Source organism: Lipophrys pholis (genome assembly GCF_963383615.2).
Source record: "Lipophrys pholis genome assembly, chromosome: 19".
Lineage (NCBI taxonomy): Eukaryota > Metazoa > Chordata > Actinopteri > Blenniiformes > Blenniidae > Lipophrys > Lipophrys pholis.
Genome location: NC_137647.1, coordinates 15507703 through 15523823, shown reverse-complemented (window position 1 = coordinate 15523823; position 16121 = coordinate 15507703). Strand labels below are relative to the sequence as shown.

The 16121-nt window shown below is 38.8% G+C and overlaps 1 protein-coding gene across 1 annotated transcript; it reads left to right on the top strand.

The window, feature by feature from the left end:
• Positions 1-2709: 2709 nt before the first annotated feature.
• LOC308124162 (myosin heavy chain, fast skeletal muscle) lies at positions 2710-13282 on the top strand. Its single transcript, XM_080487019.1, has 41 exons — positions 2710-2735; positions 3002-3049; positions 3165-3387; positions 3530-3673; positions 3798-3954; positions 4112-4139; positions 4231-4345; positions 4421-4513; positions 4607-4670; positions 4822-4920; positions 5071-5174; positions 5266-5404; positions 5691-5809; positions 5908-6057; positions 6139-6309; positions 6399-6705; positions 6825-6892; positions 6985-7072; positions 7162-7279; positions 7395-7518; positions 7609-7745; positions 7835-8090; positions 8187-8429; positions 8549-8725; positions 8815-8960; positions 9038-9128; positions 9243-9632; positions 9740-9866; positions 9951-10069; positions 10202-10398; positions 10481-10664; positions 10759-10924; positions 11049-11173; positions 11286-11594; positions 11677-11880; positions 11975-12100; positions 12192-12362; positions 12445-12549; positions 12640-12735; positions 12850-12981; positions 13100-13282. The coding sequence occupies exons 3-41, from the start codon at positions 3184-3186 to the stop codon at positions 13112-13114; spliced, it is 5808 nt and encodes a 1935-aa protein (XP_080343145.1). The 5' UTR covers positions 2710-2735; positions 3002-3049; positions 3165-3183; the 3' UTR covers positions 13115-13282.
• Positions 13283-16121: the final 2839 nt, after the last annotated feature.

The window sequence follows — 16121 nt, the reverse complement described above, 5'->3', positions numbered from 1 at the left end:
CGACTGGTTTAAATGCCTTTAGTTACACTATTTAATTGAGAAAATGTAATATTTGAACTTGCCAGGAAAAGCAATAAACCATTGAAATTTTCCAGAGTTTTTGCAATCTGAATGTAATACTTTGACATCTAGACTAAAAGATTTATCAGGCAAGTAGGATTGCTTTAAGCATACAGTCACCCTGTCAAAACCATTTTACAGTTGGGCAATACCAAAATAAGTTAATAATTGTTTCAGGGCATTCATTACAAAGCTATATTTCATATATGCAAGGGGAGCCATCCCCGCCAGAGGTATGCTTTTTAAATGCCAATAGAGATGTGATGTCCACAAAATAACATGTCCAGTCCTAACAGAAGTACCTGCAAGGAAAATCTGTCTCTCTAATCATTCTCGAAATAAAAAGTATTATATTAGAGGCATGTCCGAAAAAGAGGTTACAACTTTCCCCTGTGTTGTTATATTTTGGAATAGATTCATGGAGGATATACTGTTTGATGAAAAAAGGTTTGGCTCCTCCCTAATGATTACGGATAAAATCTGATCTCTCTAGAATGATCACGCAGTAAAGGGTCTTGGTCAATGTAGTTTTGAAATGATGTTGAGCCAGTAAGGTCTAATAGTGATGTATTATTCCATATAATTCATATGTGATGGTATACATGTCGCTATTGCATGTCAACAATGAAAGGTTTTTCAAAATGCTTTATCTTCCTTTTAAAAATCAGGTCGTATCAATTGTGGTTTGTTTTAACTTGTGGGTTAAAACAACTTTTTATTAATTTTTTTACTTTTTTTGTGATCATATAAACACTACTTTACAATTGAAATGTTTCATATACACGTCATTAACAACTGTATGCTACTCCTTCAACAGCACAAGTGAATTGTAGTATGGCTGCAATATTTACACACAAAACTAACAAGAAAACCATAAACGCAAAACAAGAATAGCAGATTGCCACCGTCTATTTATTTTTTAATATTCCCATATGAACATAAAACACATATGCAAATTTATGTTTTTTCATTTTATTTGTGACCATTTTAAACTATGCTTGCTTGTAAAACACCTAACACACAAATTAAACTGCAAAATGTGTTATGTCATGGAGTCCTTTGGGAAAGGCCTCAATGAAGCTGTCTTTCAGCACAGTGTTCCTCTCAACAATGTGTAAGGGTGATCATAATTCATCTCATTTACATACCAGCATTACAAAATACATCCGATAACTGTTTGTGTATCTAAATGTACCAAATACTTACAAAGAACATTGACAAGTATTTTGCCCTCCATGGACTTTGAGATGTACAGTAAATAATGTGACCATTATCTGATGCCTCAGATAGCCAGAAAGCTTGCTGTAAAATAATACAGCTGGATACAACGTTATAACGACAATAAATCTATTATTAATAAGGTAATTGTTTATTCTCTTGAGAAGCATTAGAGCAGTCGTCAGCTGTTTTTCGGATCATGTGGGTCACTTTATTTTAGGGCCTATGCCAGCAATGTTTCAAAACCAGAGACGCATAGTTTTTCAAGGACACTGGGTTTCCATAACAGCAACAACATCCTTAGAATTAAATGTGGCACAGGGATAAAGATCTTTGATATCCGAGTGGGCCTTATTATAGGTCTTATCTCAGCCTTCTTGGCAAATGTTCTTGTCCTTTTAAGGCAAGGTGTAATACCACTTGAACTTTATGGAAAGGGCCTTACATACGGTTTTATTAGAGGAATACAAGAGGTGCCAGTGTTCTGCAACCATATACCAGCGGCACTTGGGGGCTTCTCCAATATTAATTTCCATTCCTGGCTCAAAGCAAGTTTAATTGCTTGGATAAGTACAGGCAAGTTGTTCTTACAAAATGACAAACTCTCTCTCGTATCAGAGTAATTCCAAATATATTTCTGTGAGTTATATATCGGGGCAAATTATTCCTTCAAAACTTCCCATGTGTATTGCAAAGCATCTATTTTGGGACATACTTTAAACATTAACATTACGCTCAAGTTTAATGAGACAAATTGAATCTAAGTCCAAAGCGTCTCTATAAAACATGTTGTGGGATGGCACTGATATGAAACCATCTGTGGAAGGAATTATTTAGTATAATTGCGCTAGTAATGAAAATGCTGATAAAATGGCTATGGTACTCAGTTTTAGTGGACTCCAAAGATTTTAAATATGTACAAGTGTTGACACTCAATACCAATGACATTTGAGTGTTTTTTACAAAGGGCAAAGGGTTGATATATTAAAACGTAAAACAGGACGCTCTTAGAATATTATTTAATGATGAGTTTCCCAGTGAGATTAAATAGATTTTTTTTTTTTATCATTTAAAATGTAAGCTATACCAAAAGCACAATACTACATGAAATGAAGACAAGTGATATTTCTGTATTGTTTTTTTTATATATATACATATACATATATATATATGTATATATATTTTAGTTTTACTTGAGATTGCTAAAATTCTGAACCTTGCAGAGTTTAAAAATGGTTAATAGTGTTTTGAGATTTTTAGTTTGTTAACTCTCGGTCAAGTAATCTTGCACTTCAGACAAAAAGCTGAGTAAATGTGCTAAGTCCCAAGTTGGGTCTTAAGATGTCAGGGATACTTGACCAAATCGAGTGGTGGAGTGCTGCTGAGCAGGCAGTTCCAACCTCTATATAAGCAGCAGCTTCAGACTCCCCCACACAGCTGAGAGGCATCCCACACAGGTTAGTGCTCCATATGTTTTTCTTAATGGAATTTCCTTTTATTTAAAGTTATTAATGTCAAATATAGGTCTTTGTTGTTATGTTTGTATGTTTTAATGGATCATCTTATTACTCAGAGATGCTTCCAATATTACAATTTATGTCTGAATAATTTTCATTTAAAGTCTTGAATAATTTTTGATGACTAAGGAAGAGGCTTTGATAAAGTAAATAAATGTATTCAAAGTTTGTGTCCACTTCACTGATAATCTGAATTTTTGATAAAGCACCTTCAGCCACCCTCGATCTGGGACACTCAGTTGGGATACATAGGGGTAAGATGTGGCAGCAATGACCCATCCACCTAAACATTTCACAAATTATTTCAAAGCTACATATTCAAATTATATAACAGTTGATAGTAATTTGAAATTAATTTTTTTTCCTTAGCGATCACAAAAGTGCCAAAATGAGCACCGACGCAGAAATGGAGGCGTATGGGCCTGCGTCCATTTACCTCCGCAAGCCCGAGAGAGAAAGAATTGAGGCCCAGAACACACCATTTGATGCAAAAACCGCCTACTTTGTGGTTGAGCCTCAAGAGATGTACCTCAAGGGGAAACTCGTCAAGAAAGAGGGTGGCAAAGCCACTGTTGAGACAACTACAGGCAAGGTTAGTGAATGACTGATTTATCATTTTCTTAATCAATGAAACACAATGCCACACATCCTATATATGTCTGAGTATTCTAAAAAAAAGTATTGTCACATATGTTCCTGTTAAACTCAAGTTTTTTGATCTGGTTCATTTGTAGTCTCTCACTGTGAAAGAGGATGAGATCCATCCCATGAACCCTCCAAAGTTCGACAAGATTGAGGACATGGCCATGATGACCCACCTCAATGAACCCTGCGTGCTGTATAACCTCAAAGAGCGTTTTGCATCATGGATGATCTATGTGAGTTTCTTTTTAGTGACTATCTTATCAAATTGAACATCACTCTCACGTCTACAGGATAGTGAAATGTAAAGATGCCAAATGTGGATATGCTGACATTAAGCATTTACCTCCTCTTCTGCAGACATACTCCGGTCTCTTCTGCGTCGTGGTGAACCCCTACAAGTGGCTTCCAGTATACGATGCTCAGGTTGTCAATGCATACAGAGGCAAGAAGAGGATTGAGGCACCACCCCACATCTTCTCCATCTCTGACAATGCCTATCAGTTCATGCTCACAGGTGAGATGTTTCCATCATGATTTAAAGATAAATGAATGTGAATATTTGTGACAGAAGACATGCACACCCACACAAAAAACAAACAAACAAAAAAGATGAAAGTATGAAGGATGTTTGACACTTAGTGGATCTTCAACATATGTTTTTGAAATTTCAGATCGTGAGAACCAGTCTATCCTCATCACGTGAGTGTTGTAAATATACAATAACTTGTTTATGGAAAATTTGTTGGCATGAAACAGAAACATAGACTCAAGTTATTTTTCTCTACCCCAGCGGAGAATCTGGTGCAGGAAAGACTGTCAACACCAAGCGTGTCATCCAGTACTTTGCAACAATTGCAGTGGCTGGATCGAAGAAGGCTGAGCCTCAAACAGCTAGCAAGATTCAGGTAAAATTGTCTTTATGCGTGTGTGTCTTTGTACAGGATAAAGGATAGTAACAAATAATGATTATTTGTACATAGGGTTCACTGGAGGATCAAATCATTGCAGCGAACCCTCTGCTGGAGGCCTACGGTAATGCTAAGACTGTGAGGAATGACAACTCCTCTCGTTTTGTAAGTCCCAACATGTATAAGAGACTTAGTCTTCACACTGCTCTGGTGTTCCTAAATAAGTATCTCACTAACTGAAATGTAACTTATGTTCAGGGTAAATTCATCAGAATTCACTTTGGAGCCACTGGCAAACTGGCCTCTGCAGATATTGAAACATGTAAGTTATCTTCTTATTATCTATTGTCTATTTTGTTTGGTCACAATTCCTCAAATTTATTATTGAATAAGATGCTAGTTTGTCAAACATTAAGAGACTTTTGCTGCCCCTGGTTGTTGTCATACATGTAACAACCCACAATCACATGTAGATCTGCTGGAGAAGTCCCGTGTCACCTTCCAGCTGTCTGCTGAGAGAAGCTACCACATCTTCTATCAGCTAATGACTGGCCACAAGCCTGAGCTTCTGGGTGTGTACATCTCTCTGTCTCTCTGTCTCTCTGTCTCTGTCTCTCTGTCTCTGTATCTCCCCCCCCCCCCCCCTCTCTCTCTCTCTCTGTCTGACAATTAAAATGACATAACGTTTAATTTTCAAGGAGATGTTCTTTTACTCCTTTCAGAGGCTCTCCTGATCACCACCAATCCCTTTGACTACCCAATGATCAGTCAGGGTGAAGTCACTGTCAAGAGCATCAATGACGTGGACGAGTTCATTGCAACTGATGTAAAGATTAAATTAATATTTTTAAAATGACCAAAATGGCTAGCAAAGGTAAAAGTATCATGTTAATAATATCTTTTTCTGTACAAGACAGAGTGCCATTGACATCCTGGGCTTCACTGCTGAGGAGAAAGTTGGTATCTACAAGTTGACTGGTGCTGTGATGCATCATGGAAACATGAAATTCAAGCAGAAGCAGCGTGAGGAGCAGGCTGAGCCTGATGGCAATGAGGGTAAGTCTGAAATAGATGTTTCAAGACCCCCAGCATAACTCTTAAAGATATTCAATGAATAAGTGATGTGTTATCACTGTAAACTGCTTAAAGCTGGTTTGTGTTTTGTTTTTTAATGCCTTAAAAATCACGTAAAGCACACTGTGCTTCATATTGTATAAAAGAGTTATGCAAATAAAGTTTGATTTGATTTGATTTGATTTGATTTGATTTGATTTGATTTGATTTGATTTGATTTGATTTGATTTGATTTGATTTGATTTGATAAGGTCTGTTTCTCCTTCAGTGGCTGATAAAGTCGCCTACCTCTTGGGCCTGAACTCTGCTGATATGCTGAAAGCTCTGTGCTACCCCAGAGTCAAGGTCGGAAATGAGATGGTGACCAAAGGTCAGACCGTCCCACAGGTAATGAACAAAAGCTTTGGAAATATATATGTATATATCTTCTGAGGTAAATTTTTGCCCAAGTGAGTAAGTGTAATGCTGTGGTATTTTTTTTCCAGGTCAACAATTCTGTCTCAGCTCTGTGCAAGTCTGTCTATGAGAAAATGTTCTTGTGGATGGTCATTCGTATCAATGAGATGTTGGACACGAGGCAGGCCAGAAATTACTTCATCGGAGTGTTGGATATTGCTGGATTTGAGATCTTTGATGTAAGAATGCATACATTATATGGTGGGCATTTTGAAGCAACACTTTTTTGCACAAAATTAAACACTTTTCTGTGACTTCAGTTCAACAGCTTGGAGCAACTCTGCATCAACTTCACCAATGAGAAACTGCAACAGTTCTTCAACCACCACATGTTCGTCCTGGAGCAAGAGGAGTACAAGAAGGAAGGCATTGAATGGGAATTCATTGACTTCGGTATGGACTTGGCTGCCTGCATTGAGCTTATTGAGAAGGTACGTATTCACATAGTGTAATGACTCACAAGTTACAGTTACTTCTGCTCAGTGATGATTTTTTACCAAGAAATCTAAAATCTCCTCAGCCAATGGGCATCTTCTCCATCCTTGAAGAGGAGTGCATGTTCCCCAAGGCCTCTGACACTACCTTCAAGAACAAGCTGCATGATCAGCATCTTGGAAAGACAAAGGCCTTTGAGAAGCCAAAGCCTGGAAAGGGCAAGGCTGAGGCTCACTTTGCTCTGGTTCACTATGCTGGCACTGTGGACTACAATATCAGTGGCTGGCTGGACAAGAACAAGGATCCCCTGAATGACTCAGTTGTTCAGCTGTATCAGAAGTCTTCCAACAAACTGCTGTGTTTCCTGTATGTAGCCCATGCTGGAACTGAGGGTAAGGATCAGTTGAAATATGCTGTCTGTTTACACTTATTGGGGGAAAATCTGTGAATGAACACTTGCACACACAGAACAATTACCAGATTTCACATTATTATTGAAAACGTTTGACAGAGGCTGCCAGCAAGAAGGGTGGTAAGAAGAAGGGTGGCTCCTTCCAGACTGTCTCTGCTCTTTTCAGGGTATGTCTATTACTATTTCAATTTGTGTAATAAATGAAAACAACACACACACCTTGAAATCATGTTGAATTACTGATAATACTGATCCACAGGAGAACTTGGGCAAGCTGATGAGCAACTTGAGGAGCACTCATCCTCACTTTGTGCGCTGCTTGATTCCTAATGAATCAAAGACCCCAGGTAAAACACTTCACGTATTTTTGTTTGGTTTTTTTGCTCTGGAACTAATGCTGGAACAGAAAATTAAAAGAGTATTTTTCAATGTATAGGTCTCATGGAGAACTTCTTGGTCATCCACCAGCTGAGGTGTAATGGTGTGCTGGAGGGTATCAGAATCTGCAGAAAGGGCTTCCCCAGCAGAATCCTCTATGGTGACTTTAAGCAGAGGTGAAACCAATATTTGATTGATATTAATAGGTCAAATGATGTAAACTAAACTGCTATTAAAAATACTTGCAAAAAATATACGAAAAGTACCTGTGTTTACAATTTCCTCCTACAGATACAAAGTACTGAATGCCAGTGTCATCCCGGAGGGACAGTTCATTGACAACAAGAAGGCCTCAGAGAAGCTGCTCGGCTCCATTGACGTGGACCACACTCAGTACAAGTTTGGGCACACTAAGGTACTATATATCATCAATAAAATTTAAATTTGAAATATGTTTTTTATACCTACTTGAACTGTCAATGAATTTTGTGACTTGCCAACATAGGTGTTCTTCAAAGCTGGCCTGCTGGGTACTCTTGAGGAGATGAGGGACGAGAAACTGGCTGCGCTGGTGACCATGACTCAGGCTCTCTGCAGAGGATATGTTATGAGGAAAGAATTTGTCAAGATGATGGAGAGGAGGTAAGGAAGTCATAACATACATGCAGTATTCCTGTACACATCTGGGATTTCAAAGCAGCTAAAGTGACATATTTTGTTCTTGGTTTTAGAGAATCTATCTTCAGCATCCAGTACAACATTCGATCATTCATGAATGTGAAAAACTGGCCATGGCTGAAACTCTACTTCAAGATCAAGCCACTTTTGAAGAGTGCTGAGACTGAGAAGGAGCTGCAGCAGATGAAGGAAAACTATGATAAGATGAAATCAGACCTTGCTGCTGCTCTGGCCAAGAAGAAGGAACTGGAAGAGAAGATGATTAGCATACTGCAGGAGAAAAACGACCTGCAACTTCAAGTGGCTGCGGTAAGGAGAAAACAACATCAAGTTTGATTTTATATCTTCAATTCAGTGATTGCAGAGAATCAGATATTTATATATATCAAATATAATACACTGTAGGAAGTTGAGGGTGTTGCTGATGCTGAGGAAAGGTGTGAGGGGCTCATCAAGAGCAAGATCCAGCTCGAGGCCAAACTTAAAGAAGCATCTGAGAGACTGGAGGATGAAGAAGAAATCAATGCTGAGCTGACTGCCAAGAAGAGGAAGCTGGAGGATGAGTGCTCTGAGCTGAAGAAGGACATTGATGACTTGGAGCTGACCTTGGCTAAAGTGGAGAAGGAGAAACATGCCACTGAAAACAAGGTGCACTTCCATTTGACAGAATTTTACAAAAACATTGAAATGCATTGTTTTGCTTTGTTGTACCACAACATAACAGATATGATAACTGTCAAGGCTTTCAACTACACATATAATTTCAGGTGAAAAACCTGACTGAGGAGATGGCATCTCAAGATGAGTCGATTGCTAAGTTGACCAAGGAGAAGAAAGCCCTCCAAGAGGCTCATCAGCAAACGCTGGATGATCTCCAGGCAGAGGAAGACAAAGTCAACACTCTGACCAAGGCCAAGACAAAGCTGGAACAGCAAGTGGATGATGTAAGAAACAAGTGTTTTATCCTGTTATCCTTTTTTTAATTTGTTCCTTTTAAAGTATAACAATCAAAAAATTCACTTGTGTCTTTTAGCTTGAGGGTTCATTGGAGCAAGAGAAGAAGCTCCGTATGGACCTTGAAAGAGCCAAGAGGAAGCTTGAAGGAGATCTGAAACTATCCCAAGAATCTGTAATGGATCTGGAGAATGACAAGCAGCAATCTGATGAGAAGATCAAGAAGTAAATCATGCAATGCTCTTTTTATTTTTTGATTACATGCAGGCAAAATTAAAGAGTCTGGTTTTGTTGATATTCAGGAAGGACTTTGAGATGAGTCAGCTCCTCAGCAAGATTGAGGATGAACAGTCTCTTGGTGCTCAGCTTCAGAAGAAGATTAAAGAACTCCAGGTGACACATAGTGAATAGGATTTTCCACTTAAGGTTAACAATAATTACAAGAAGCAAATCACAGGATATGTTTGACTAAAGAAGTCTTCTTCATCCAATTGTCATCAACTCTAGGCTCGTATTGAGGAGCTGGAGGAGGAGATTGAAGCTGAGAGGGCTGCTCGGGCTAAGGTAGAGAAGCAGAGAGCTGATCTCTCCAGGGAGCTCGAGGAGATCAGTGAGAGGCTTGAGGAAGCTGGTGGAGCAACAGCCGCTCAGATTGAGATGAACAAGAAGCGTGAGGCTGAGTTCCAGAAGATGCGTCGTGACCTTGAAGAATCCACCCTGCAGCATGAAGCTACTGCAGCAGCTCTCCGCAAGAAGCAGGCTGACAGTGTTGCAGAGCTGGGAGAGCAGATCGACAACCTCCAGCGTGTCAAGCAGAAGCTGGAGAAGGAGAAGAGCGAGTACAAGATGGAGATCGATGACCTCTCCAGCAATATGGAGGCTGTGGCCAAATCAAAGGTAAGAAATTGATGTGTTTTCACTTGTATCCAAATAAATTAACTGAATCTATACTAGTAGCTTTAACTTTGGAGATTTAGAAGACACATCATGCTTTGCTGTTATAGGGCAACTTGGAGAAAATGTGCAGAACTCTGGAGGACCAGTTGAGTGAGCTCAAATCCAAAAATGATGAGAATGTCCGCCAGCTGAACGACGTTAATGCTCAGAGGGCACGACTTCAGACAGAAAATGGTAAATAAGTAAAAACATGATGAAAAAGGGGATTTATTAAAAACTAATACAAACACTAATAACTACTCATGACATGTCTATCAGGGGAGAATTCTCGCCAGCTTGAGGAGAAGGAGGCTCTAGTTTCTCAGCTGACTAGAGGCAAACAGGCCTTCACTCAGCAGATTGAGGAGCTCAAGAGGCACGTTGAAGAGGAAGTCAAGGTATGAAGTTTCCCTCTCCTTTTACATCATTAAGCACATGAAGGAATACATAAAAGTACTTATAGTCCCTAGTTGTAATTGCTCTTCTGGTCAATAGAAATATCATTCTGACATTGACTTTGTGTTGAACAGGCCAAGAACGCCCTGGCTCATGCTGTTCAGTCCTCTCGTCATGACTGTGATCTGCTCAGAGAGCAGTTTGAGGAGGAGCAGGAGGCCAAGGCTGAGCTGCAGAGAGGAATGTCCAAGGCCAACAGTGAGGTGGCTCAGTGGAGAACCAAATATGAGACTGATGCTATCCAGCGCACTGAGGAGCTGGAGGAGGCCAAGTAAGTATTGGTCATTTCTTTGTTTAAAAAAGTTTTCACTTTCGCTTGTGGCCTTAATTCCAGTGATTACTCTAATTTACAGGAAAAAGCTGGCCCAGCGCCTGCAGGATGCCGAGGAATCCATTGAGGCTGTGAATTCCAAGTGTGCCTCTTTGGAGAAGACCAAGCAGAGGCTGCAGGGTGAGGTGGAGGACCTCATGATTGATGTAGAGAGAGCGAATGCTCTGGCTGCCAACCTTGATAAAAAGCAGAGGAACTTTGACAAGGTAAATTGATAAAACAGCCCAGACATACTTTAAACTGAAGAAACATGCATCTGCATTGGTTACTTAACATTTTTGTTTACATTAACAAATCTAGGTTCTGTCAGAATGGAAACAAAAATATGAAGAGAGTCAAGCAGAGCTGGAAGGAGCCCTAAAGGAGTCTCGTTCTCTCAGCACTGAACTCTTCAAGATGAAGAACTCCTATGAGGAGGCTCTGGATCAGCTGGAGACCTTGAAGAGAGAGAACAAGAACCTGCAACGTATGGAAACTTGCTTATGTTTTACATAAAAAGTAATAGCGGGTCTAGGGCTGTTCATATACCAGTTCACAGAAGTTTTAATTTTGTGTATTTTCCTTGTTGTTCTTTTGGTCTTATTAAATAGAGGAGATCTCCGACTTGACTGAACAGCTCGGGGAAACTGGAAAGACCATCCATGAGTTGGAGAAGGCCAAGAAGACTGTGGAGACTGAAAAGTCTGAAATTCAGGCTGCACTAGAAGAGGCTGAGGTAATGTCTTTTAACATTTTAGAAATTAGTTTTCTTACACATTTATTAAGCCAATTGTTGTTCAGTATTTTTTAAAATAGGATTTTAACACAATTGTTTAAATTATCTCAAGGGTACTCTGGAACATGAGGAAGCCAAGATTCTCCGTATTCAGCTTGAGCTCAACCAGGTGAAAGGGGAGGTTGACAGGAAGCTGGCAGAGAAGGATGAGGAGATGGAGCAGATCAAGAGAAACAGCCAGCGGGTGATCGACTCCATGCAGAGCAGTCTTGATTCTGAGATCAGGAGCAGGAATGATGCCCTGAGAGTCAAGAAGAAGATGGAGGGAGACCTGAATGAGATGGAGATTCAGCTGAGCCATGCCAACAGGCAGGCTGCTGAGGCTCAGAAACAACTCAGGAATGTCCAGGGACAGCTCAAGGTGAGTTTTCTTCGATAGTTCAGTTAGAATAACCAAGTTAAAAAAAGATGCAGAATATTTGTAACTTCTTCTATTTCATCAGGATGCCCAACTGCACCTTGATGATGCTATCAGAGGACAGGAGGACATGAAGGAGCAGGTTGCAATGGTGGAGCGCAGAAATGGTCTGATGATGGCTGAGATCGATGAGCTGAGAGTCGCACTGGAGCAGACAGAGAGAGGACGCAAAGTGGCTGAGCAGGAGTTGATTGATGCCAGTGAGCGTGTGGGACTGCTTCACTCTCAGGTTTGATTGGAAAATTAGGACATAGTATGGTAAAGTAATATAAATTTGAATAGCATATCTAGCATTGTATTTATACTTTTTCTTCTACATCCAGAACACTAGTCTTATAAACACCAAGAAGAAGCTGGAGTCAGACCTCGTCCAGGTTCAGGGTGAGGTGGACGATGCTGTTCAGGAAGCAAGAAACGCTGAGGAGAAAGCCAAAAAAGCCATCACTGATGTGAGATAACAACCTTTTCACTGTTGTTTTGTTTCATAAGGAATCATATTTGGATTTAAATAAATGGTAAATTACTTTTGGAAAATTTTAGGCTGCCATGATGGCTGAGGAGCTGAAGAAGGAGCAGGACACCAGCGCTCATCTGGAGAGGATGAAGAAGAACCTGGAGGTCACAGTCAAAGATCTGCAGCATCGTCTGGATGAGGCTGAGACCCTCGCCATGAAGGGTGGCAAGAAGCAGCTCCAGAAACTGGAGTCCAGGGTATGAACGTATATCAAATTATCGTATAAATGTTATGAAACTTTTGAAACTGTTTAGTCTTCACATCTGTTGGATTTCACAGGTTCGCGAACTGGAAGCTGAAGTTGATGCTGAGCAGAGACGTGGAGCTGACGCTATCAAAGGAGTTCGCAAATATGAGAGGAGAGTGAAGGAGCTCACCTACCAGGTAAAACAGCAAAGAAAGAAAGGATACTACAAAAACTCTCTATTTAATCTGTATTTTACATTACTTAAAATACACAATTCCTCTGTATAGACTGAGGAGGACAAGAAAAATGTGATCAGACTTCAGGATCTGGTGGACAAGCTGCAGCTCAAAGTCAAGTCATACAAGAGACAGGCTGAGGATGCTGTGAGTAAAGTTCTTGATGTGACAACTTTTTTAAATGAATCACTTAGTTTTTATGCAACAAATTGTGCAAAGTGCCCAGTAGCTAGGTCACCAACATTGTTATCACTTATACAGGAGGAGCAGGCCAACACTCACCTGTCCAGACACAGGAAAGTCCAGCATGAGCTGGAAGAAGCTCAAGAGCGTGCTGACATCGCTGAGTCCCAGGTCAATAAGCTGAGAGCCAAGAGCCGTGAAATTGTAAAAGTAAGTCTGTGATCACCAACTGTGATCAGAATATACACTTTAATGAAAATGAAAATATATTGTTGTGTTTGTGTCGTTGATTCATTATTGCTAACTGAGTCCTTCCTCTTTCTTGCAGTCTGATGCTGAATAAGACTCGTCTTTCAGTTCAAGCCTTTGAACAGAGTTTATAAAATATGAGCTTGTGTTTGTGGGCAAAAAATAATAAAGTCAATAATTTGTATAATTTTTCTGATTTGTGTTATTTTATTATTGCTTACATATTTATTTTCCAAGACAAAACAAGTGATCTCCAACAGAGAACAGCAGTTTGTCTGTGTTTTGTATCATGGAACAACGTTCCAATATCAAGTATTAAGAAAATGTCCCTCTAAAATGGTTTGAAATTGTAGGAAAAAAAAGATATATCTGGCTTATCTTCATTTTATCTTTGGGTAGGTTTAAAGATATAATTAGTTATGTATGGCAAACAAAATCTAATGTTTCATTGTGGCTATTTTGAAGTTTTGAGCAAGAGATACAAAGTAAACTTCAGGGAGTGTCACTTCATGACTTTGAGTCATACTTGAATTCTGACCATAATGTTACACCCATCCTCTTAATATCAATAACATATTTTTATGAAAGGTGGCATAAAGCATTGACAGGATTATAGAGGACATATATATATATACATATATATACAGATAAGTTTGAATCTAAAAACAAAAATCATAATGGGAAAACAACCTCCTGTTATTCTCACAAGACTTTATTCAGGGAATCAAATTTTGCTTAGCATAGAGAAACGACAGGAGGCCTGTTCTGTATCCATGCAATGCACTATTTGGGATGTCACAAGGAACAAATAGCAGGTTGCCAAGTCCCCTCAGTCTTTGCACCATGTGCGGAGAAATCCAAGCTTGGTTAGGAATGTTGGCCCAGAACAAGGTCTGCCTTTAAGCTTTTGATGCACCTTCATCCTCCACTCATCCTATGCAAGGGGTGCTTGGATTTCACACCACTTTTGTCTGGTCCAGAGGGGAATATATGGTGACAAGGAAACATGCTCATGCCATATAAGCAGCAAAGGAAATCAACACCATACCTTTATTAAGGGGCTTTACAAAAGGGGGGCCCAAATGTCCTTCACACACACACACACACACACACACACACACACACACACACACACACACACACACACACACACACACACACACACACACACACACACACACACACACACACACACACTACTCATACTTCCAGTAATTCCTTCATTTATAACAACTGAGTTTCTAATTATCCAGTGTAATTAATACACACAACAAAGGAGCTATAAAGAGAGCTGTAAAATACTTGTGATGGCCTCTTTGGTGTTTGGAGGTTTTGAGGCTCCACACCATGTGTTCAGATCAAGGTGTGTCCTCGGAGCCTATTTTAAAATACTAACCAAGGTTAAGACAACAATTTGTCCACCCACTAGAATAAAACTAGTTTTGTTGTTTTCTATGTTAAAATGATGTTTTTGGTCTATGTATTTTCCTCACAAATGTCATAATGAACATTAAAACGTAAACATGAAAACCTCGACCCAACATCAGAAACATTCAATCCCTGGACTCTTTTAAATGTCAACTAAAAACTTTCCTTTTTAGACAAGCATATTCATTTTAAACTGTGTCAGTCTGCAATTCATATTAAAAACGCAGTAAAAACAAGTAAAAATATATAAGCTTGAATAAAAAAAAACTAAAGAATAGAAAAAGACATCCAGGCATTTGCAGTAAAGTGAAATTAGGTATTCTGAAAGGCACCAACATTATTATTATTATTATTATTATTATTATTATTATTATTATTATTATTATTATTATTATTATTATTATTATTATTATTATTATTATTATATTTTCCAAGACCTTTCAACCAGGGTTGTTTTCATGCAGCTTTCACCCCCCAAATGTGGCAACTGGATGAATATTATTTTGCCTTGGGTGGAACTTATTTTGAGCCTGATTTCTGACAGGATTCCAACAGTCTTCATATCCATGTAGGGAGTCATATAATGGCCGATTGAATTTATATGGCTCAGATCTCATGTATAATTTTATTACAGGAATATAAGATGTGCTACTGACCTGTAACTGAAGACCACAAACATTTGGGGACATTTCCAAAACTAAGCAGACCATGTTTGCTCCTGACAGCGCAGATTACAACTTTAATGCAATGTAATCCCTATTAATAGTCAAAGTCTTTGAATTTTTGTTTATGAACAAAAACAGAGCACAGATAAATTGAAGATGTATGTTTCAAGGTAGATTTTAGATGTTGTTGAAATTATTTTAGGATTTTTACGTGCTAAATGACATTTTAACGAAATTTGGAAGATTTATTAGCAGTAATGACGTGTTATGATTAGATACCACATTTGATTAACAACCAACTCAAAATCTATTCCATTATAACCTTGCTAGTATATAGAAATTGTATTGTAAATTGATGATAAAGCATTGTTAACTTTTTCATTATAGAGTCATTTGAGGGTGAGGTTTTGTTTTGTATTTTTCATTTCAACGATTTCTAAGATTTTTGAATCATATATCGATAGAATTTCAAAACTTTTAAGAGATGGCCTTTCAAAAACACATTTGTTAAAGCGATAGTTGTTTATTTGAGTTATCCTCAAATTATTTTTGTTCAGTGATCTTATTTTGCCATTACTTTTACATTACTTGTACACACACTTGGAGGCAGTGGTGGACCAATTATTTTGTTTGGAAGCTTGTAACTCTGAGATGCTCTGTTGCAGCGATACATAAATCTTATTTTTGAGTACCAGCATATTGCCTTCTTACGCAGACCATATAATTTAGAAAAAATACTTTTGCCCTTAGGTGCATTTAAGATACTGCTTCAACTGTTCTACAATCATCCATTTGTTACAAGAAACGCATTTATTTTTCATCAAAATCATAATCAAATCCTAAACTCATCTGGTACAACATTGTAATGAATCAAGTTTTGTTTTTGTTTTTGTTTTTTTGAAGCTCTCAAGCCTCATCCCTACCACCAAAAAGGCAACAGGGTGAAAAAAGGCTATGACCAAACCAAGTGAGGGGCTGCTGCTGATGGGGCACTATCACCCTCTATAA

Coding starts and splice junctions, on each gene's coding strand:
- LOC308124162 (XM_080487019.1), top strand. CDS start 3,184: ATGAGCACCGACGCAGAAATGGAGGCGTATGGGCCTGCGTCCATTTAC. Junction 3,388..3,529: donor TTGAGACAACTACAGGCAAG/GTTAGTGAATGA, acceptor GTTCATTTGTAG/TCTCTCACTGTGAAAGAGGA. Junction 3,955..4,111: donor CTATCAGTTCATGCTCACAG/GTGAGATGTTTC, acceptor TTGAAATTTCAG/ATCGTGAGAACCAGTCTATC.